This window comes from Theobroma cacao, chromosome 1, assembly GCF_000208745.1.
Source record: "Theobroma cacao cultivar B97-61/B2 chromosome 1, Criollo_cocoa_genome_V2, whole genome shotgun sequence".
Classification (NCBI taxonomy): domain Eukaryota; kingdom Viridiplantae; phylum Streptophyta; class Magnoliopsida; order Malvales; family Malvaceae; genus Theobroma; species Theobroma cacao.
Window position 1 is genome coordinate 9,663,695 of NC_030850.1, and position 24,758 is coordinate 9,688,452.

At 33.7% G+C, this 24,758-nt stretch overlaps 3 protein-coding genes and 1 long non-coding RNA gene across 4 annotated transcripts; 2 read left to right on the top strand and 2 right to left on the bottom strand.

Moving 5' to 3' along the window:
- On the bottom strand, positions 1,481-4,794 carry LOC18612146 (trifunctional UDP-glucose 4,6-dehydratase/UDP-4-keto-6-deoxy-D-glucose 3,5-epimerase/UDP-4-keto-L-rhamnose-reductase RHM1). Its single transcript, XM_018114108.1, has 3 exons — positions 4,663-4,794; positions 2,341-3,927; positions 1,481-2,253 (listed from the first exon to the last, which is right to left on the bottom strand). The coding sequence occupies exons 2-3, from the start codon at positions 3,913-3,915 to the stop codon at positions 1,783-1,785; spliced, it is 2,046 nt and encodes a 681-aa protein (XP_017969597.1). The 5' UTR covers positions 3,916-3,927; positions 4,663-4,794; the 3' UTR covers positions 1,481-1,782.
- On the top strand, positions 12,638-13,580 carry LOC18612147. The gene is made up of 2 exons (XR_001927696.1): positions 12,638-12,832; positions 12,925-13,580. It is a non-coding gene; the product is annotated as an uncharacterized LOC18612147 (long non-coding RNA).
- Positions 15,360-17,243, top strand: LOC18612148. The gene is made up of 2 exons (XM_018129004.1): positions 15,360-15,512; positions 15,786-17,243. Exon 2 carries the CDS (start codon positions 15,788-15,790, stop codon positions 16,829-16,831), a length of 1,044 nt encoding a protein of 347 aa, XP_017984493.1. The 5' UTR covers positions 15,360-15,512; positions 15,786-15,787; the 3' UTR covers positions 16,832-17,243.
- Positions 21,425-23,064, bottom strand: LOC18612149 (protodermal factor 1). The gene is made up of 3 exons (XM_007048773.2): positions 22,714-23,064; positions 22,112-22,493; positions 21,425-22,035 (listed from the first exon to the last, which is right to left on the bottom strand). Exons 1-3 carry the CDS (start codon positions 23,015-23,017, stop codon positions 21,705-21,707), a joined length of 1,017 nt encoding a protein of 338 aa, XP_007048835.2. The 5' UTR covers positions 23,018-23,064; the 3' UTR covers positions 21,425-21,704.

Consider the following 24,758-nt stretch of genomic DNA (forward strand, 5'->3'; position numbering starts at 1 on the left):
GACTAAACCTTTAGAAAATGCCAGATGCTCCCCCTACGGATGCGTGAAAATATTCTTGTTGGCTTAACAAATTTTGCTTCATGGAATACGAAGAGGGGCAGTTTAAGTAAGAGTGATTGAAAGACGTCCACATGGCCTTCTCTTCACAGGGAATGCAACTGGCTCATCGACTGTTTGGAACTGGCTGCCAAAGCCTGGAGGGGCCTCATGATTGTCACTCAAATCGTTACTGCCTCCTCTGCTAGTATCATATTTTTGACTGCATAGATACAGATGGACAATGCAATATATTACCAATGGATATAAATATATATATCAAGTTTATTCATGATATCACTTTGTGTTGAAGGTAAAAAATGTCTGACAGTTTAAATTAGAATGCTGAATTAGTATATCAGATTGTTTCAATTAGTAGGCTGAGAATGAATATAAAACCCATAGTGGTGGACCTCAGAAATTTTAATAAAATGATTGGATAATTTTAAACTTATATTAAAAGGAATTGTAAGTGATATGCTCCCAATTTAGTGATTTAAATCAGGCAGAAAATGATATAAACATAAAAATTAAATATTTGGATACTTGTGTTGTTCAATTATCTTCTTGCGTTTTAAATGAATGATGAACATTATCGGTTGCAGATTAGATCTTTAACATAAATATTGTGAAATAGAGCATGAAGATATGGAGGAATATATAATGATTCACTTTGACATGTATGTGAGAAGTTCTTAGAATCTATAATGATTTGAAATATTGTCACCAAATATAAGCTACATCTAGTATTCATGTGTTTCAATTTGCTAACATTACAAACTTGCAAGGTAAGTTAGAAAAGTTTTTCCTTTTCTTGGCTGTCCATAAGGATTGATTTCAGGCAACCCCATTCCTTCCAAGCAGGTATAGCATTAAGCAGAACAAGAAAGATGCAAGCTTACAAATTATTTCTACTTGCTCCTTATTTGCACTATTTCTCGCTTGAGTTTCTACCAACATGCCTTTATATGACTGAATTAGTGTGAAAGAATGCAATGCTAGGGTTCATTTATCAAATCTATTGTTGACAAGGAATTAATTCCATAGTAAAACAAGAGCAAGATACCAGTAGATGCCCCCCAGCTCATAAGAAAATTGATTAAATTTAATCTAAAAAAGGCATAGTGAATATGCCATTTGAAATTGAAAGAGTATATAATAAGGTTAAAGAAACAAAAAAGGTTTTTGATCTGTTTGAATAAATTAAGAGTAACTTGTGAAATTGCCAATTTGCACATATGCCACCTTTTTCAAGGAACAATTGGTGTTAGCTCTCTTTTCCCCCATTATGGGAAAAGGAAAATTTGCTGATATTCATTGTTAAAGGTTACAAAGGTAAATAATGTTAAACAACTTTTAGGCATATGGATGATTAAAGCATGACTGTCAAATAATAAACTCTGAACATTCACAAGGAAACTGAATTGAATATTGACGAGCACAACATTAAAGTAGCAGTAAAGCTGTAATGAAACTTTATTGAATGAGTGACAATGACTTAAAATCCAAAGAATACATGGGCTATAAGCTGCAGGATAGCTGTAGATATACTGAATCCGTTTGCATAGCTCCTTATCATGATGGCCAAATTATAATTTAATGAACAAGACTGGTGGATAATGAATTGATGATAAGGGTGAAAAGAGGCAGAGTCAATGACAAAAAATTGTAATTAAATAATAATTCCGAACCATGTTACCCATGAGAATGCAGAGATCGCTTCTGAGGTTTATATTTATGAGATGCTTACTTTGGCAGTCCCCCAGTGAAGGTTTTCCTATTGCTGTTGGGTTCGAAGACATATTTTATCAGTGAGTCCTTGATAGACAGTATCTCAGGGAACTCCTCCTTCAGCTTAGATGCATCCAATTCATTGTTACTCCTAGGTGCAACAATAACCCTGGCCTGTTCTTCCAGTGTGAAATTAACCCAGTTGAAATTTGGGTCAATATAGTCCTTGTACATTTGCAGAATCTCATTGTGACTCACAACACCAGGATTTGTAAAGTTCCATATTCCCCTCAGGTTCCTTTTGGCCATCTCAATTGAAATGGGTAGAAGCTCATCCAATATGGTCATGCTGTTTGGAATGTCAACCACCTTGCTATATCGAGCAATCTTTGTGATAAAGTTCCGTGGATTGCTAAGATCTGATGATATAGGCATCCGGACTCTGAGAGTGCAAACATTGTCATACTCCCTCAGAAGCTCTTCAACCTGGCATCGAAAAAAGAATTCAGTTTGCAGCTAAATTAAAACGATTTCCAAAATGTCAATGGTTATAAAAGGGAATAAATTAAGTACCATGGCTTTGGTTTTGGAATAGAAAGAACCAGTAAAATTGGGCTTGTCTTCCTCCTTGAACCCAATTCCTGACCCTAGAGGATGTGTAGCATCATATTCAAAGATACAACCAGTAGCATAATTAACCATTAGGAGGTCATGTTCCCTGCAGATGTCTGCCAAGGTTAATGTGCCAACAACATTGGTTCTAATTGTTTCAGGCTTATGAGTTTCACACCAATCCACATTTGGTCTACCTGTCACTCCGGCTGCATTGAAAACATGGGTTGGCTTAACAGTTTGAATATCAGCCAAAAGCTGTGAACGTTGCTCCAAACGCCCTTTTCCATACTCAAAGGGTATACCTTGCTTCTCACATATCTTCCCAAGAAGTCCCCCTATCCAACCTGTTCTGCCATAAATCAAAAACTTAAGGGATGGCTTTTGAGCAGGTAAATTGTTTTTTGGAGCTGGAACCAACATCCTGCTCTGACTGAAATTGTTTGTAACAGGAGCGGAATCATTATTGCTCGTATCAGGGGCATTAAATTGCCTGTCGATTCCAGGCAGCATCAGCATCCTTGGATGGGGTAGCAGTGCTCCAGAAACATCGCCCCACCAATCAGGATTCCTAACATACCATTCCATAGTCTTCTTAAGACCCTCCTCCCATGTCGTCTTTTCATACCATCCCAAGCTTTTCAGCTTTTGATCATCCAAGAAATATCTCTGATCATTGAAAGGACGATTATCCACAAACTTAATCTGGGCGTCTGGGTCCAAGGAAAAAAGCCTGCAAATATCCTTGGCCACATCAATCACTCTCCTTTCTTTCTTTGTGCCTATGTTGTATACATGGCCTACTTCACCCTTGTGGAGAATGACTTCAAAGGCCTCGGCAACATCCTCACAATAGAGATAACTCCTTACATTTGACCCATCCCCGTGAATTGGAAGAGGCTTTCCATTCATGGCCAATAGGATAAATTTGGGAATAAGCTTTTCTGGGAATTGATTGGTCCCATAAACATTGTTTCCTCTAGTGGTTATCACAGGCAGTCCGTATGAGCGCCCGTATGCCATCACCAGCATCTCTGCTCCAGCTTTAGTGGCAGAATATGGGTTTGTTGGAAGGAGCTGAGAAGCCTCATGATTTCCCACTACAGCATCTTCATCCGTCTCCCCATAAACCTCATCTGTGCTTACATGGATGAACCTCTTCACTTGGCCAGTGACTTTGCATGCTTCTAGGAGAACATGGGTTCCATAAATGTTGTTTTTAGTGAACTCAAAACTGTTCCCAAAGGAGTTGTCAACATGAGTCTGGGCTGCAAAGTGCATGATTGTATCGATGGACTCAGTAAGAAGGATAAACTGAACCAGATCAGCACTTGCAATATCTCCCTTGATGAACTTAAAATTTGGAGATAACCGTGCGGGGTTGAGGTTCTTTAGGCTTGAGCAGTAATCAAGCTTGTCAAGGACTACAATTTTGTAGTCTGGATAGTTACGGATGAGCCGGTTGCAGACATGGGAAGCTATGAAGCCAGCAGCTCCAGTGATGAGGATGTTCTTTGGTGTGTACCGAGTAGCCATCTAAAATACTTTCTACATGACGTCAAACAACATAAAGTATTAGAACATGGATCAGTTACTTCATTAGCAAGCAGCACATCAAATATTCGAAATGGAAGATAATAGACTTAACACAGCTTGTTTCAATGAAACATATTTAGGACGAAAACTGAACATCACCAAAACGGTAAGAAAACACAATATGACTTCTGGTATAAATAAAAGTACTCGAAAACCCCAGTTTGGGGGCAAAATAATTCATTCCCAGCAAAGATTACCTAACAAAACTCAGTATGATAGGCTGTTGACCCCAGCAAACATAAATAATGGACAAACTCGATCATAGCAAACAAAAATTTTATTTGCCCATACTTGATTCCCATAATCATTTTCTAACAGAACAGTCCAAATGAGTTTTGGAATGTTATGGGGCGAATAAAATACCGCGACCTAGTCGTGTGCTCACTAATTAGTATTAACACAAATATCAACCAAACAAAAAGGTCAGATTGGGATTAAAAAGAAAAAATAATCAATCACGAGATCAGCAAAGCACTAAGGGCAAAAAGAAATTATGTTTAGCATAATGTGGCAACTCAACAACAGATCTGTGGAAAAGGGTGCCTATATCAAACAAGATATCAACAAAAAAATGGAGAATAACCCGTGTTAATATGCTCTAAGCCTTCTGAAAAAAAAATTAAAAGAACCAAGTAAAAGGGAGGAAAATTTAAGCTGCATAGAAAAGACTGGAGTAAAAAAACTTACAGAAAATATGGAGTTGGAAGTCAAAGGCAAAAGGGTTTTGTTTTTTTTTTGTCTTTAATTTTGTTAGGCACTCCTATGAAGAAGCTTCAGTCAGAGGTGATAGAAAGGTTGAGAAAAAGAAGAAGAAGAGAGAAATCAGTGTGGAGGGAAGGCAGTTGAAGTGAGCAGCTATTTATATATATGCAGGACTCTAATTTCGAATAAAAAGTATGTTTAATCTTTCTAATCGTATTAATTGTGTTAATTAATTAATAAAAAAGAAAGAAATTTAGAGGTTGAGAGGGACAGGAAAAGTTGAAAGAAAAGTACTGAGATGCCCCTCCGACGTTCTGGTACGTCAACAAATGGAACGTGTTACATGTTTCTTTATACTTTTATCCTACAACTCTATCACATCATTTACGACCCAAATCACATTCACTTACCATCCTAATTTTCCCCATTTTTTCTCTTTCCTTTTCAATTAGATTTTGACTACTTTTTATTTTCTAAACAATTTTGAAGAGAAAGAGATAAGAATAATTTTCTTTATTTTTTTAATTTTTGTTTATAATTAGAGAACAAATATTGAAATTTAATTTTTTAATCAAGAGATGATGCATCAATGAACGAATTAAATACTTAGAGTGTAAAATATTTGAGATAATCAATATGCGGGTCTTTTGTCTATTATTTTTCTTTAATTTTAATTAAAAAAAAAAAGCAAAATAAGAATACAATGACAAAATTAAATGTGATTGAAATACAATAATAAGATTTACTGTTAGGTTGTTGTATAATAATAAATTTGATATCTATCCCTTATTATTATCATATCATTTTAAAAAATTAGATTAAATATCATTTTGAAAAATTTTATATGTAAAAAGAAAAACTAGATAACTATTGGTACCACAGATCAAGTAGTACGTCATTACACATAGATTGTAATTTAGTTTGTCAATTTTCTAAATTAATGAAAAATTAATGGTAATTAGGTTCAGTTCTAATTGACATTGCTAGTCGACATGGTATGTAATGTGGTATATAACGTGACCACATGGAAAAAAATTGCCGGTTGATATTAAATTTGATAACGGTTAATTTAAGAGTTGATGTAAATACAATAAGTGAATAAGATTTTTTTTGATACATACTAAAAGATAAAAATTATTTTTGGTATAATAAAAATTATAAAATGTAATAGCATAAATTGATATAATTTAGAGTTTTTGTTTTATTATTTAAGCATTTTACTTAATAACCAAGCTAGTTTGGTACCGTGGAGCATTCATTTAGCATGTTTTACCCATATTGACATTTTGGTCTTAATGGCATTACTTAAAATCCAACGATCACATTAATGTTGTTGACGGAGAGACCCATCTTTAACTCTTTTATGTAATGTTTGGTTGCCTTGAAAATTTGAAGGAATGTGAACTGTTTAAAAAGGCTCAATTGAGTTTGTTTCTTTGTACTGTGAATTCAACCATGTTAGTTCAAAATTTTGATGCCCAATTAAAAGATATGGAAAAATATTCAGGATTATGATTAGCTTAAATAAAAAACAATATATATATATATATATATATATATATATATATATATATTACTTTTGCATAGCCTCACTACCTAATTAGATGAAAAAATCCTTCATAATCTTANAAATAATATATATATATATATATATATATATATATATATATATATCACTTTTGCATAGCCTCACTACCTAATTAGATGAAAAAATCCTTCATAATCTTATACTAAACATAATAAGACTCAAATTAGATAAGTATGATTATCTATAGAATTTCCTTCTATAATTCTTTAGATAATTGATAAGAAACCATCAAATATCAATGCGTTGCCCTGTCTTCAAGATGAATAGCTGGATTTATTTAAGAGATGGTATCATATAAAAATTTACATTACACAAAAAAACATATAAATATATTAAAATTGTATTTTTGTACATAAAAAATAATTTTAAAAATTAATATTTCATTTTTTATAAAATATTTATAAATCAAACGTTATAATTTTATTTTTTTAATACTTTTAATTAAAACTTTCACATATATACAAAGCACTGTAAAGGCTGTCATATTATCTCATCACTCGATTTTCCTATCATTATATTTTATGAAAGGCCACAAAAATCGCACAAAGTGAATGGGTCAAATACCCATTTGTTCAAAGACTATTAAATAGTAAATGGGTATGACGTCAGTTAGATGCAATTTAGAGGTTGAGGGATGATGCTGTGGCAAGAAAAAAACAAAATTAGTATTTTAGTCGTTTTGGTAAATAAACACGTGACCTATTATACTAATATGAAAATAACATGGTATTAAAAAATATTACTCTTTTTCTTTTAATTTTTCTTTTGGCCAATATTTTTTATTTTAATATTGTTTATTTAACCCGAAGATTAAAAAATATTTTGGCTTTAGTGTTTTTAATATTTTTTCAAAAAATTATAATATTGATATTATAAATTTTAATATCAAAAAGTAAAAAAAGTTATTTATTTTAATATGAAACATGAAAAAGGATTAAAGTCGTACATGCACTTAAAAAAGAAAATAAACAAATACAAATTTTTTGACAAAAATAAAAAAGTTAAATATTCAATTTGAAAAAAAATGATAAGTAGTTACACGTGGCATAATGAATAGAAAAGCCAGTGAACATTCGAAAGCAACAATTAATAACTTGAATATATAAAGGGCAAGTCAGTTGCTTTCTTGTTGCCACGTAGATTTTGCCGGAAACTCTTATTTTGATAAATAAATTACAAATTCATGATTTTACTTGAGGGGATAAATTAAATTTATTATCCATTTTAAGGTGTAATTTTAATATTATTCTTTTAATTTGATAAAAATATATAAAAAACAAATGATAAGTAGAATATTTTAGGAAATATTCTTTTTATAGAATTTTAAAAAAATTGTTGGCCTATGATTGAGGTTACAATTTTTATTATTTTAAAGATAATAAACTACTTGGGTTTTTTGTTTAATGGTTATTGTATTATATATTGCCTCCTTCACTTAAAAGAACTTATGAAAATCGTCATTACAACTTTTCTAAAATTTTCATTTTAGAGCGTAAACTAATTATCTTTTATTATTTAGTTTAATTAAGTAAATCTTCATCTTCATTAGATCTTTTTGCTTATTGTTTACTAATTAATTAAACAAATTTATTAATAAAAATGAATAAATTAATAAAAAAGTAAATGAATAAATAAAATAATTAAGTTTGAAATTTCAACGTAAGTGCACCAACTCTCCATTTTTAGAAAAATTTGGATTGTCCTTGCACCGAGTTGCCGACACATCTCAACCAAAATATGAGCCGATCTAGTCGAGTTTAGGCTAATCAGACCCGTGTCCTCTCCTTCCTATTTTTTTTCACTTCCTCTCACTTAAACGATGTCGTTTCAATTTTTAATAAATATCCTAAAAACCTCACGAAATCTCACTTTTTTTTTTTTTAGGGTTCGTTTATTTTGACGTAAAATATATTTTAAAAAACATTTTAAGGACTCAAGCTTGTTTGGAAGATGAAAAATTTATTATAGATGTAAAATATTTTACTAATTAATAGGAAAAACATCCATTAATCATGTAAAATGTTTTATGCATTTGAGAGAAATAAGACATTTTCTAGAGAACAGAAAAAATGCTCTTATATTAAGCCTAGTAATATAAATTTGATGAATATTAATATTTAACTTAAATTTTTAAAAAATTAATACGTAACTTTAAAAAAAATTAAATTAAAATATTAATATTTAAATTATTCAATGCTATTAAAATTAAAAAAATTTAATGAAATTATTCAATGTAATTAATATTTTTGTTTATAAATTGAATAAATCTTCCTAATAATTGTAACAAAAAATATTTTAATGATCGTCATTTAATGAATACGTATTTGAAATTATAGATTTGTCATATTTTACATAATAAATGAACATTGATATTTTCATAGTATTATGATACAAAAATATAAGATGGATTTTTTTAAAAAAATTAAAACTTACTTTTACTACAACATGTAATTAAATGTTTTGAAAAATNTAATAATTGTAAACAAAAAATTATTTTAATGATCGTCATTTAATGAATACGTATTTGAAATTATAGATTTGTCATATTTTACATAATAAATGAACATTGATATTTTCATAGTATTATGATACAAAAATATAAGATGGATTTTTTTAAAAAAATTAAAACTTACTTTTACTACAACATGTAATTAAATGTTTTGAAAAATATTATTATTGATTTTTTTCATTTTCATTTCATTTTCGTTCTTAATTTTAATATGAGAATCAACTGATATCATTGTTTTATAATAAGTTCCTATTTATCATTTTAACAATCAAATAATTATAATAAAAAATATTTTCGATAATTTATTTAAATAATAAAAAATATTAAATTTATTTATAAAATATTTTACCTAAAATAAATTTTTATTTTCCTGTTAATAAACCTACCAAATCCATCAATCAAATCATTATTTCGAAAAATATTCTTTCTTCTTTGTCGTCCCTCGTCCTATTCCTCACTAAACACTCTAACCTTTCTCAATCTTTCCTCTTTTCGCCACTATTCTATCGTACGCCACCGTCGAAAAAATCTTATTTTTAGACCTGACAATTCGTGTTAACGTGTCGTAAACGTGTCAAATACGATTAGACACGAAACACGTTAAAGTTAAATATGAATATGACACGTTTAATATTCGTATTTTAAATTTAAAATACGTACACGTACATGTTTAATAGACGTGTAACACGACACGACACGATTAATAACACGATTAACACATTTAACACGATTAAATAAAAATATTTACAATTAAATATATTTTTATTATTTAAATTTAAAATCTATAAGTATAAAAATAATTATAATAAAATAAAAATAAAAATAATATCAAATAATCACCAAAAGTTAAAAATTAGGGTTGAGCATGTATAATTACATTATACATTTTATAAAATAAAAAAATTATTAAAAAAATTATTTAAAATTATTTATATAAAGTTAAAATAGTTTTTAACTATTAATAAATGTGTCAAGTATACACTTTTAAATACGATAACACGATTAAACACGATAACACGACTAAGTAAACATGTTTAAATATATTTTAAACGTGTTTATCGTGTCAGACACGTTAAGACACAAAAATTTTCGTGCCTTAACGTGTCAGACACATTAGACACGAAGTACGTTAAGACTAAATCCAAAACCTGTTTAACTCGTATCTTCTCATATCGTGTTAACGTGTCGTGTTTAAAATTACCAGTATACTTGTTTCTACTTCATTTTTCTATCAATTTGTTTGCTGTCAAAACTTCTCTATTTCCCATAAAAAGGACTAAAACTCGAAACTCTTACCCCACATTTTGGCTACCATTGCTATCAACCACAGTCCAAAAACTTCGTCACCCGGCCCTTTCTTTTTCCCTTTCTTCCACATTTCTATTTATTAATTTCCACCCGAATTCCTTTCCTTCTTGAAAAAGCCCGAAAACCTAAAAGCCTATAAAACCTTCCTAAAACCTCAAAATTTCCCTAATCTCACTCATTTCCATATATTGTTTTTTGGATGATTTTTTATTTCTTGAGGTTTTTCAAAAAAAGGTTTGAATTAATCTTACATCTAAGGTTTTCTTTTTTTTTTTGGATTGTGTTGCTATGAAGATCGTTGTCATGGTTTATGGGGCTTTTTTAATTATGATGATTTATAGGTGTGTGTAATTTGTTTTTTCCAATCATAAAAAAAACATCAAGAACATTGCCCTTTGAAACCTGATCATGCGTGTGTAAGCCTCATAATTATCTCTTGGTGAAACACTACTTATGGAAGAGGATACATAGGCGGATGATATGCATTAGGTGCAGGGACACAAGCATTGAACCTTTTCGTGCAAATACATATGAGAAACGAAAGCATCTACATAGGTCAAAACGCTATACCGACTAGTTGATTTCTTCGTCTGAAAATGTTACAAGGCTAACCTCCTGTAAGAGGCCAAATAGAGTGGTGCAAGAGGATAGCTCATCCCTTGTAATGATTTTAATTGGAAAAGGAATGATAGGTGGAGAAATCCCATCATCTAAACATATGAGAACACATGTCGAGCCAACCACATGATCAATAATGTCATTAGTTTATTCTCATAGCCTAGATACTCTAGAATGCTACTCTCACTAACTTGATGTTGAACTTCTTAGAGAATAACCTTATCTAATTGAAGAATTGTGCAACTTTTAAAATCTTGTCTTCATTTTTGAGTAGATTACGAAAAAAAAAAAATCTTGAAGGCGTTCATCTTCTTTAAAGAGTTTAATGGAATAAAAATCATGTTTTCCCTTGTAAAGAAAATTCTAAAAGAACACATACACCCTTGAGAGTGAAAGTTCACTCTCCCTAAGTTGTAAGCATAATATGAGAGAAGATATTTCACTTTGCCAGAACATCATGTCACACATCCATTCTTTCATCTTTACGAATATTTGGTTTATAATTGACTCGGACCATATCAAATATTTTTACAATAAAGAAAGTATTTACAAGATAAAGATTCTTCAATATTTTCTTCACTCATTCATTCTAATCATAAACCAATTAACATTAGAGTCAAACTTAATAATGAAAAGTGAAGATTCAGCGTGCACAAATAATCTTCTCCCCTTTTTATAATAATTTCATTTTTCAAAAAATCGCAGGGACTTCACTAATGGATTTTCTTAAGAGTTTGGAGAGTTTTTATTGTAAAAAAAAGTACGTTAGAATAAATTTTTAAAGGAATACCAATTATTTAAATTCGTCAATTTATATTAGTAGTTAATATAAAAATAAAAATTTAGAACTCTCGCACCAGAGCAAAAGGTAGTAAGTACCAAAAAGAAGGGGGAGAGCTGGAAGAGAAAACGAGAGATAGTGAAAGAGAGAGCGGGAGAGAGATTGTCTTCTTTCAGTAAGTCCGTTTTACGTTCATGTCATGTCACGTCAGTCAAGAATTGGTAGTAATATATATATATATATATATATATATATATATATATTAATTATTAATTCNAAACGAGAGATAGTGAAAGAGAGAGCGGGAGAGAGATTGTCTTCTTTCAGTAAGTCCGTTTTACGTTCATGTCATGTCACGTCAGTCAAGAATTGGTAGAAATATATATATATATATATATATATATATATATATATTAATTCCATGTCACTTCATTGTTTGAAAGCATAGTCCCTGGTTTTATTTAACATATGAACATCATATAGAAATTTCTTTAAAAATTTGGTCCAGTTCAATGAGTGAATCACATCTGAACACATTGGAGATAGTATAAGTGAAAATTACAAATAAAATAAAATAAAAAAATAGATATGAAAATGGTTCCTCTTCATTGATCTGAATTTAAAAACCCTAAGTTGCATAAAATCAGTGCTTTCAAGCTCTTATACCGAAGAAGCATGAATCTTATGTTTTTGGAAAAGAGGCAGATGTCTCTGTCCCCAAAACGACTAATCCAAGAGTTTGAAACGCAAAGCTGATTTTCCCCCCATTCTTTTAAATTAGGTCCTCAGATTGAGAGGCTACAACTTCGAAGCCTCGCTGTCTCCATGTGAATGTCCTGATGAGAGTCAATTCCACACCACTGTCAAGCTGGGGTGGCAAATATTCAAAACACAGAGGCAGCACTACATCACATGCTTGTGACTCTCGCACCTTGATTTTGGTGTGTGCCAACTCATACAACAATGGGGTCCCATTGTCTGAGTCCCTTGTCACTGCATTCCACTTTTTTTAGATGTTGAATTTGCCCTTGACGTCGTATCGCAAGAGATGCACGTTTAAAGTCATACAATCATCAAATGAATATGTGGGAATTGATTTAGCAAATCCCTTTTGTATATATAGGGTTAGGGAGCATAGCTAGGCTACCCCATGCTCCAATTCTAGAGTGAAACAAATGACTGTTAAATTGGATCGTCCATGCGCGACACGCACTGCATTTATAAAGTTAAAGAAAGACAAAACAGAACTTGCATGTGTGTATCGCGCACGGACGATTTGAATTAACCAAGTCATGACATAAATAAATACTATTATGATTCTTCTTTAATTATTATTTTATCAATTACCAAAGTAAAAGTCTGTCTTATTATACTCTTATCTCAGTTTACACTTGCAGTTTGAAGAGCTACTAACTCATTCATTAATGATGCTTTGCTTGCCAGATGATTGAAGGTTTTCATCCATGTTCAAAGGCACCGCCCCTCCAGAAAAAAACACCTCAAGGTAACTCATTCATTAGATGTGGTGAGCGGCTGCGAGGACTTGTGCTAGATCTACTTGTCTTTGCCTGGGCTGGATCTCAACTGTTGGGCATTTTATAATTCATACAAGGAATGCTCTCTGCCAAACTCAGTTTGAATCCTGTTTTCCTTGATTCCTGGTTGTTATGAGTTTCATGCCTTTCGGCGGTAGTTTAGTTTGTGATCAGAGCATATCCGATTGGGAACTTCTCTGATGGAATGTTGAAGATACTTGCAAATGAACAAACAGGCTTCGATTGATTGCAAAATGAAAATGGTCTAGCTAGAATGATTTGCGTTTGTTTTAGTTTATTTGCTAGTAATTTTGGGTATACATATATAGATATTGTGGCTTTGGCTTCCTTCAGTGCCCTGATTGTCCCTTACGTTCCTGTAAGGTGGTCTCTCAGGGCTAGCTTCACTAGAACATTAGGGAAGGATTTGCCTTGAGTCAATAGCCCAATGCAATTCATCACTCCCAACTTTGCTACTGTTCGAAAGCAGAAATCAATCCCCTGTAAACCCATTAGATTTGCCTACTTTTTAGTTATGTATATAATTCAGCTTATATCTCCAAATTCATGAGTTCATTTACTTTCAAGAATTTAGAATCTAAGGTTTGTGGGAGGACAACGGTATGAAATGCATTCCACTTGCTCCTTTATTGAAAGGCCATCAAGTACAGAAATCAGACAACCAAAACCAAGGAAATGTACAGCTCAAAACAGGGGACAAATACTGTGGAGAACTTTTAACTTTAATGAGTTTAGGGTGGCTTTTTTAAAGTCCACCTGATAAGAAAAAACTTTTTTAAATCACCGTAAACCAGTGAGAATTTCTGGGTTGGTCTAAAATGTTGCTCTGTTTTAAGAGTTCAATTTCTTTTGGAAGCTGATGATTACCTTACCTCACCATCCAAACTCCATCTGCTTTCTGTTAGCTTAGCTCGAGTCCTCCTAGCAGGTTCATTATCACGAGAAGAAGATTATAATCACACAAATTCAACACATTGAAAGAACATAATCGTTCTTGTTATTTTATTTTTGGATAAGTAAGAAGATAGCATTCGATCAATTTGCCCGGAAAAAGGAAAGATTAACATCAGAGTGGTTGCGAAAAATGAACATCCAAAACTTTTTGATTTTATTTTTCAGCAAGCACTATGATATCTGATTAAATAAATAAATGCTGGGAGCTAATTCAGTGTAGCAACTCTGTTTTGGGTTCTTCTTCTTCTTCTGTTTTGAGATCATCAGATGAAGTTGGGATTTGACAACGTTGAGATAATTCAGTGTAGCCGTCATTAATATGCAGTCCTACTGGAGCTTGTGGTTTCGACATCCTCGAGATAATGTTGCCAATAATTTGGTGGATGATCTTTGCAGAAGTTGGGATTTCTCTGGATTAATCAATGTTTTGTATACATTAGTAAAAGTTTACAGTTGAACATGGTTCATCGATCTGGATAAGAAATCAAAAAACCATGCAAAATAGATGCATCATTAAATGATGTTGTGTTCTGATGGCGTTTTAAGGACTTAAGATGTAGGCGGTTGAAGAAGTAAGTAAACTTTCTCTTAATTGTACCGGAACTGATTCATTCCTTTTAGTTCAAAGCAAAAACAGAGGAAATTAGAAAGATTAAAACTATAAGTCTATAACGGAGAAGAACAGATAGGGATATTGTGGGCATGAAGAAACAGATATCAATGTTGTTTGCAATTGCCAACTCGATCCGCTGCTCTATACGCCAAACATGTGCATGCAAGCTCTATATATCACGAAAATTAGATTTGGATGCTTCTAATTCAAGTTTCTTTATCAGTACCTTACAAATACAATACAATGGAGGGCAATGTGCTTCAAATGTATAAATAAAAATAAATAAATAGCATTGAGATAAGGACTTGTGAAGTTTAATTTCATTTTTGTAAATGAAAAATTATATAAAAATAGCAAGTTAAAACACAATTAGCATTAAACCAAATACTATGAAAAGAAAAGAAAAGAAATAGCATTAAACATAACAAGAAAAAATCTATAAAAATAAATCAAATAAATTCACAAATTACTATAAAATTAGATCAAATTCACTAATGGTGAATGTGAAGTTTACAAAATCTCCCTTTTACACTGAGATAAAGCATTGTCGAGAATCTATCCTTTTCCCAGTACTACAAATTCAAAAGGAATTACTTGGTGGAAATGACAATTTCTTTAAACTCATTTACTTCAACAAATTAAGTTCACTCAAACTTTAATTCATAGTATTTTGTAATACCAAATTTGAGGAAGAATTCCCTTTGTTTTTATCTTAATATAAAGTACATTAAAAAAGGTGAAATTACCCCATAAATTGTTATGTTTATACTTTTTTAGTATACTAATATATTTTTACATTACACCCCCTAAACCCCTTTCCAAAGCTGCAAAGACTGGAAACAGATGCACGGCTTTCTCGAGGCTTGAAAACCAGAGGAGTAGATCTCCAACCCCAAAAATTTTTGCAGGTATTTACTTATTGTTTCCTTCTTTAATTCCGAAGTTTTCATTCTTTCATTTGGCATCTCAAATATTCGTGTTTACCTTCTCCAAGTTAGATGTGATATTGTCTAGCATTTCAGATTTATTCAAACAACCTTTGAGACTCTTAGACTAATTCAACACTCAATTACTGGACTCCGAACTTGTGAATCATTTTAATTACATTTAGGGGTTTTTTTTTTTATAATTTTTATACGTTTTGGAATTCTTCAAGATTCTTATTGTTTCTCTGTTGATAGTCATGTTGAATCGTGGAACAAAGCCAAAGGCATGGAATGGACCTAAAAGATGCCCGGTTATGGTGCCGGTTATGTTTCTTGTTTCAGTCTTAGTAGCATTGCTAACGTTTTTCCACAAAAATGATGAAAACCCAATTCCGGTGTATGGCCTACCGAACCAAAAATGGAATGGGTTTGAGTCTTTGGTGCAATTTAATCCTGAAAGGGAATTCAGGAATGGCACGGATTTGATATGGCAAATACCTGATTTGCCTAAGGCTGTTCTTTTTCTAGCTCATGGATGTAGTGGGAGAGCTGTCAACTTTTGGGATAGGTCTTCTAAATGCCCTAAATGTGTTGGTTTGCCGGAGGAAAGGCTCCTTGTTCTTCATGCTCTTGCTCGGAAATTTGCTGTCTTGACCATATCAAGTGCAGGGAGATGTTGGACGTTTGGGAAGGAAAGATTGATTGTTGAAGATATTATAAGATGGTGGGTTAAGAGACAGAACCTTGAAAAGCTTCCTCTTGTGGCTTTGGGGGCCTCTTCTGGTGGATACTTTGTATCTGCACTGGCTAATGATTTGAAGTTTAGTAGTATTGCACTTATGATTGCTGAAGGAATATTTGATCAAATGGACATCATAGAGGACTATCCGCCAACCCTTTTCGTGCACATGCCAAAAGATGTACATAGGCAACAAAAGATAACTGAATTTATGGAAGTTTTGAAAAACAAAGGGATTGATGTTGCAGAGATTGAATGCATGGAGTTGCCTCTGTCAACAACCTTTCTATCTGACAGAATCCCAGGTCTTGATCAGACTATTTCTGCTAGATTGTTCAATTTATTCAAGGAGAAAGGCTTTATAGATGAGAATGGGTATATGAAAAGGGATGGGCGTGCAACACCTTGGAAGCAAGCTCTCCAGGAAAGTAAGACTACTTTTCTGGAGAAGGACTTAGTGCATCCTGTTCAGGAGGAGCTAAATCTTGCTTTTGCATACCATGAAATGACTAGCTTGCAATCTGAACAGATCTTTAAATGGTTTGAATCTCATATGACTTGAGCATTATTCCTTTGTGCCACATTCTCCTTTCTCAGCCATGGAAGAGATTTGCAAACTGTTTCCAACTGAAGTACTGTCTATTCAGAAGTGATTTGTACATACAGCTCATAGTTACAATCCCTCAACTTTTACTGGATTAAATTGTTTACTGCTTGAAGTTTGTCTGTAAACAACTAAGGACCAGAGAATGTAAAGCTCCTAACTTGCACTAAAACCAAACTGCGGCATGCACTATGTATTAGGTAAATTTAACTATATGTCGCAAAAAAAATCTTCATTACACTCTGAATAGTTTTTCATATATTTTTTGTGGAATTGCAAAGTATCCTTAGTGGCCTTTGAGAGGTCTTCTTATGCTTGCTTTGAATGATGTATCTTTCCTCTATATACTTTTTGAGTTGGCATTTTCTTCCTATCTGTGCTCCTCTATAAGCCTAAATCCCTCCATCTGATGTAATCCCAGCCAGCAACTAGATCTATATATTTTAAAAGACTATGATGGAAACTTACAAACAAAACAAATTCATTTATACGCGTATAATTTTGCTATGGGGCTTGATATCTTGGAGTTGTAATTGTGGGTTTGTTTATAAATGACTCGATATTAGTAGTTATTTATTCTATTAAATAAATTCTTTTATTAAGTATTCCAAAATTTCATATTCATGAAAATCATGTGCAAGATACATTAATAGTCTACACTGAGTTAGTTAGATAGTAAATGATTTTTTTTGTTCTCACATGTTTGAAGGAATTAATATTGCTACATATTCAAATCTCTGCTAATTGTATCTATTAATACTGGATATGACAAAGGTTGATTGTAATATCATGGTACCGGATGATTCTGTTTATGAATAGAACTAATTCTTACTTGAGTGCCAGGTCTTGTTACTCAGAATATGTGAAATGCATTATTATTTACTATTCTATGATTTCAGTTTTCTACTCTTTGTCCATGTTGCTTGAGCTCCAGCAGGGTTTCCAATTCTTTTTTCTGAATTCTATTCTACTTATCTCAATACTTTGGTGTGCGGCACTTCATCTCTCCATCCCTAAAATTTGTACTCTACAAGTGTATTTGCATATTGCATCTGGGTCTCCTAAAATTAATTTCTGAAATCTTATGCTTGTGTTATTGGAGAATATAGAGATGTATGTGCTCACTGGATTTTGTATCAAAATAAAAAACACGAAGCTCAGAGCTGTATAATATCAAAAGTCAATGCCACTGCTAATGTTGAAATAAGTATAGCCAAAATCATAAATTTTCCTTTAATGAGCTAGGAATTAGCCTCCTTAAAGGTAAAAGAAATGCTTATATGAAGTTTTGTCCTATCTAAGAGAGCAAACAAATGGCCCTCCTGATTCTTCCCCCTTCAACCGTCTTCTTCCATTTCATGTTGTGGAAAAGTCGCTCTAGTTTGTGGCTTGGGTCACTACTCAAAGCTGATGGAGAAACTAACAATAAAAGCCTTTTTCTTGGCTACCTTAGTGACACAAAGCCTTTTCCCTGTTTCCTTTTAAGATATGACATAGAGACTTGAATAAGTGATTTTGGATACTGACTTGATGCAGTTAATCATATACAGTGTTTGTGTAGCTTAAATGCTTACAAAATTTTGGTCTCTTTGTGTGTGTATAAATCTGTTACTACCTCAGTGCTATTTTTCAATGTTGGTTGTTAATATTTGTCTTGGTGAGATTGTGGCATCCATTCTTCATGTGGTAGGATTTTTAACATTTTTTTAGATTTTCCCTTAACATCCCTCCTCATGGTTTTTTACTTTCCTTTCTTCTCAAATATGGACTTTGAGTTTCAATGAATAAAGTAAATGCAGCTTGCTACTTGCTGTATCCATGATTGAGACTTTACATTGTGAATTGCATTCTTGATGGCACAACCTTACCAGAAATACAATCACTCTATGAAGAACATGTCTTTTGAGTGAATCTAATGGTCTCATGGACTTCAGTATATTATACTAGCTTGGATTACCCTTGCATCTGATCCTAGTCTTAGTGGCTTCTATCTCAGACTTGTGCTATCTGTGTTATCTTCTGAAGAAGTTGCATCTTAATTTATCCTAAGATCTTTATAACTATATGAATACATGCTGTACATTTTCTCCATTTATGCCTTTTCTTTTTCTGTTTTTTTCTTCAGACTTCTTGGCCATAGTTTCCTGGAGTTAAAAATGTAACTAGAATTCAGTCACTAGAATTATGTTGTCCGGGGAAGTCATAAATTTTGGTTGCCTTCTTCATTTATTCAAGCATTTTGCATATGCAGCTCAGTCCGATCTGGTGCCTGCATCAACAACCACAAACAAGGTTCAGAGACTCAAGGCTGTAGATGCTGAAGGAAATATCAGCAACATCACACTCTATACTTGTGGTGCTCTTCCTTTTACATGAGATACAAGCCCAATCATTAGACCATATTGTTTTATCAAATTTATAAAAATAAAAATCAAATACTATAAAGTCATGTGTTAGTTAAGTATATCCCCCTCAATTAACTTTCAGCTAGCACTCTCTTATTTCTTGATGTACATGATTTAAGTTACTAAAATGTCATGATGCCTTGGCCTTGCACAAGTTCATTTCTGTTGTCTTGGAGAGCTTGAACCCCAACTAGTTATATTTAAAGCGTGGGTTGGTATGCGTTTTATTGTTGCATTGATTTCATATCTTCTCTACTCTTGCAAGCAGCCCTCTGATTTTATTAGTAACTAAAGTAAATCAAAATTTTCAAAATGTTAAAAGGAAACATGAATGTATTCTAATTGAATTTCTCTCTATTACTAGACTTCCCTCTATCCATGTCTCTTAACACAATGACACATGAAATTAATGTACCTTGATTTATTATTATTTTCTTTTGTGTTGATCTACTTTCTGTGATTGGCTTTGCTTGGTGAAAGTTTTATGGGGCAGCCGCATCTGTCATGATCATATGGGAGCCACACTTGTTTATTAACTTCTTGTTGACACTATTTACTTTAATTTGTTCATTACTGCAAGTAAAATTTACTGATTTCAAACTATATCTATTGGAATTTGTATGTGTTAACCGTTGCAACTTAGCTTATTTGTTACTTCTTGACATTGCTGTTAGCAATAGTTAATTTTGATAATGGCTTTGAAACTTTTTTTTTTGTGGCAGATTTAAACTTAGAGAATTATTTACATTGTCACCTGAGGTGTCCTGAAAATCATCAGTGGACTCGAAATCATTCTCAGTGTAATGGTGAATCAGATTCCCGAAGGGTTTATGCTTCATGCTATTGCCACCATTTGAAGTAGCTGTTTCTAGACTTATTTAATTTTCCATAACCATCACAAATTAGGTCCAACTTTAGAAAATGAATGGAGTTAGATTGAGTTTAATAATTCACCTCATCTGTATTTGCCTTGAATGAGTGAGTCTGAAACAACATGTTGAATGCTACAATGACATTTGAGTGCAAGGACCAAGTACTGAGACACTGGGTAGGAATCTAAGAAGACAATTTTCCTTTCTCACAAACATCAAGATGGCAAGTTCGGTATCTCATCTTGAAGTGCTGAGCCTCTAGGAAAGAAAGTAAGAATGATAAATACTTTGGAGCAATAACACGTTATAATGAAAAGTGGTTTCCCATAATCAGCTGATTATTAGGGTTTTCAATTGCCCATATTTTTTGTCAGAGAATTGTTAACTTTCCTTGTTATCAATTGTCATGTTTTCTTTGACATTGTTGATGATTTCTGGTTGGTACTTTAGCTCTGGGTCATTGTACGTACAGTAGTGTTTTCCCTTTCACTTATCTGCAGGTTAAAGCGAGCAAAGATATAATGCTTTCTCTCATAGTGAAGAGTTTGAATAAAAGCTGGAATGACAAGTTGGTGCTAAGGTATTTTGTGCCTGGGCCTTCCTGCCCAGTTATTTTCTTGTTGAGCTTCCTTTTTACTTTCGTTTGAGACAGATCCCATGATTGTAAAATTGTTGCTTCAAATGTGATTTGGAAGGAATTGCTTCTAGTTAACCAGGATTGTCATTAGAATTTTTGTCAGATGAAGACGTTGTTTTCTTCATGTTGATGAAAGGTAAACATCTGTTTTCCTTTTATGATAATGAGACCAATATTTAGTATATGATAATGACATTGAGCCATTACGGCCTTGGTACTACGTTTGTTGTGTTAATAACTACTCATCTTAATTGTTCTTGTGAGATCCGGTTTATGCAGCTCAAAACTCTTAAATATGGTTCATGGATTTCCTACAGCTGTGCATTTAGTGATGAAATACATAGGGCTGTCTGCAAGTCCCACTGCTTTGTATCATGGCAATTTAATGCGCATTCAGTTCTCATTTATTCTTACCACACTCCCTTTGTTGTAGTCAGCATGCTGCATGCTCTCACTCTTAGGAGCAGCCCCAGTCATGCAATATGCTTGGTCTGGGACATGATCTAATTGAAATTTAAAATGCTTGGAGATATGGTTTGATTTTACCAATAGAGATTGGTTTAGATGGTTTAAACTATGGTTTCGGATTTAGTAACCAGTACCTTCCAATGCAGCTCCTATCTGTGTAGAATATGTGGAACTGAAACCAAAATCTTCTTCCCTTTTTGTTTGCTAAGCAAATAGAAGAAACCCAATACAAATAGATACTGATGTGTGGTACGAGGAAATTGAAACCAAAATCTTAAATCTTATTCTAACAATAAGAAAACATAAACGTAACATTTAATTCTTGACACAGTATCTATCCAACTGAAAGCTCTAGCATCACAGATTTTAGAAAATACTACAAACACAATCTAAGTAGCACACACTAGTGGATAAAATGCTTCAAGAAACTGACAAACCGAAGGTTTTGTTTAGGCCCTGGGCTTGAGGTGGCCTTCATTGGCAAGCTTGAAGAGATGAGCCTGAGCTGCTGCTGCGCTGTTTGAGCCTAGTGCTGCGACAAAACTCTCCCTGACTTGCTTAGTTGAGAATGAGAACCTGTTATTTACCATGGAGTTCAGCAAGGAAGCTGTCCCTTCCCGGTAAAGGGCCCCAAATCCGTCGGTATGTGTGTTTGAAAGTGCTTGTGGCAAGCTCATAGTTGTTCCAAACCCAGGAATGCTGGTCACTCCGAATGCACTACCTAAAGTGCCCCACCAGCCAAGCACACCCCATATCAGTGCTGGGTGACTCCTCCAGAAACTGAAAGTAACAAATATGAGTTGTTAGGGTCATAACTTCATGATGAAAGCAACATTTGGAAGTTACAGTGACTTACTTGCATGTACCTCCAATAGGTGGAGTTGGAGCGGGAAAGAATGGAGGTGTAGGAATGCTTGGAGTTCCAGGGTCAATAGTGGGAGTAGTTGGTGGGCTTACAGTGACTGGTGTTGGAGGACTGCCACCTCCATATGTCGGAGGACTACCACCCCCATAAGTTGGCGGACTACCACCTCCATAAGTTGGAGGGGAGTGATAATATCCACCATGTGAAGGAGGGTGTGATGGTCTTGATGGAGTTGACGGGTCATGTGGTGGAGTCCCACAATTTCCACCTGAAGGCGTTGATGGTGTTGGTGTTGGGTGGTAGCCACCTCCATGTGATGGGGTTCCATGAGAGGGAGTTGTGCCGCCATAGCTACCTCCTGAACCGTGTGAACCTGCACTTAGCACCATTGGAATGAGCATGCATGTTGTGGGATGGCAGAAGAAGATAAAATAACAATTAATATGGGAACATCAGCCAAATTGTATGAACCATATACTAAACAAGGCACAATATTTTGGCATAACTGACAGTGATTACATTTAACATAACATATAAGCAGCAATGACGAGTAGTTTCTTTGGGGCAATGTGAGTGCTAAGAGAGAGTGAAACCTGAGGGGGGAGTTTCTGTAGGAGGGTCTGGAGCTGCATAGTAGTTCTTCTGCTCTCCAAAGCTAGTGGACGTTACTGGAATTACTAAATTCTGGGACAGCAACCCAGCTACGACAACCCACATGAACAAAGAAACCAGCTTGCTTCTTTCCCTCTCCATCTCTGTCTGATGTAGTAAAAAAAGAATGAAGATTGGAAGTTGTGATCGTTCAGAGGAGCGGGGGGAAAATATAAAGGGTGGACAAGGTGAAGTAAATAGAAGCAGGTGAAGCAGCATGAGGTTAGTTGATGACAGCAGGTGCATTTAAATGTACTTTTAATAACTTTGAATTGTTGAAACCATGCATAGTTGAAATGGTTTTCTAAGGAGGACATCAACTCATACGGACGTATCTAATTACCCCCTTCCTTTCCCTGTCTTCTGCCATTTACATGTCTGTTCTTAAGATGACTTGATATTAAAAGTGAACTACACACCGAAATGTTCACTGTGTGATTATGGCATGGATTGATTTAAGCATGAATAGATTGTTTTTTCGTTAATTGAGATTTAGGATTATGGATGGACTAATCATTTTCCTTGTCCTGGTTCATGGTGGCTTGATTGGATATGATCCGAATACTCTGTTCAAAGGACTCAAATACTGGCAGAATAGTTTCTTGTTACACCCTCTGATATTTTAGGAAGGGGCGTGGTCTTCACGTTTCAGCCCTAAGTAATTGCCAAGTCCAAGTGGCAGAAAATCCAATGAAGAGAGATAAATGAATTGGGACCATTCTTACTTAGTTCAGGAACATAGAGGACCAATACAGGGACATAACAAACCAATAGGCTGGTAGTCCATGAGGTTAGTGTTGCTTAAATCGTAGGATCTTTGTAAGTTTATGTGAAGAATATATACTTCCTTACGTCCCTCTTATCTTATTACTTTGTCTGCCTTTTACGATATTTTTTTATTGGACAATCAATATTAGTGCGATGGAGGGAGTGCATATAAACAAACCGAGCAATGAAATCAAATCATCAATGACTATTTATATATATGAAACACCTGTTTGCCAACATAATCTAGTGTTTGTGACAATTGATCATCTTGTTATCATGATCTTTATTCTGGCCGGCAAGGTGAATTATACCTAGAATTTCATGGCTTAATTTGGGTTTATTCTGTGAAAAGTTGGCCAATTTGAAATAATCCATGTGTGAACATGAATGTCTTCTTGTTGTAACTTTGGTACGTGAGGCTGTAAACTTTAATGGTGACAAGTTTAGTAAGACAGTCTACTGATATACATAAATATAAACAGTTGAGAATGCTCCATTGTGATAGCAGTGTTACTATACGTCTGAGAAATGCTTTGCAATTTAGTGGGATATGCTTGTAAGGAGCAAAACTTGAAAGTGTCGGATGCACATAACATTTCATTTCACCCCCGGGTTGCTGCCAAGAGCCCTTCATTGAAATTCTGTTAGTGTGGAACCGACACAACCTAAAAGATTCATGTCTCTTCCTCCCAAAATTTGCTCATATCAAGTTTGGAGTAGGTTGGCAGCAAAATATTAGTAAGGAAAGGAAAACACTGTTGGAGAGGTTTTGGTTTAGGTGGCCCCAGCTCTATCAGCATAGATCCAAAGCAAAATAAGATGGGTAAGGAAACCGCAATTAATTTGTCGTAGAAAGGAGGGTAAAGTGTAGTTATTGAAACATGATTAGTCCCCACAGCTCTAGCCTCTAGCTCAAGTAGATAAATGACTAAGACATTTAGGCTTAAGTGGAGCCTGCTCTTAGTATGGCATGGTTATAGACATGGACCTGATTTCTGGCTTCCTGGCCTGAAAATTCTAGGCTACCATTTCCCCAGTTTTATATCCATGATGATCAAGACCTTGTTGGGTTTCTTAGGTTTTATAGTAAATTGGCTTGTGAATGCTATGGTGATTTCTTATTTAGATTGCTAAGGCTAAAAATACAACATGAAGCTTGTCTTTTTGTTAATTCTTCTAATTGTAGCAGGACACTGATCCTAACACTTTGCACAAGCTG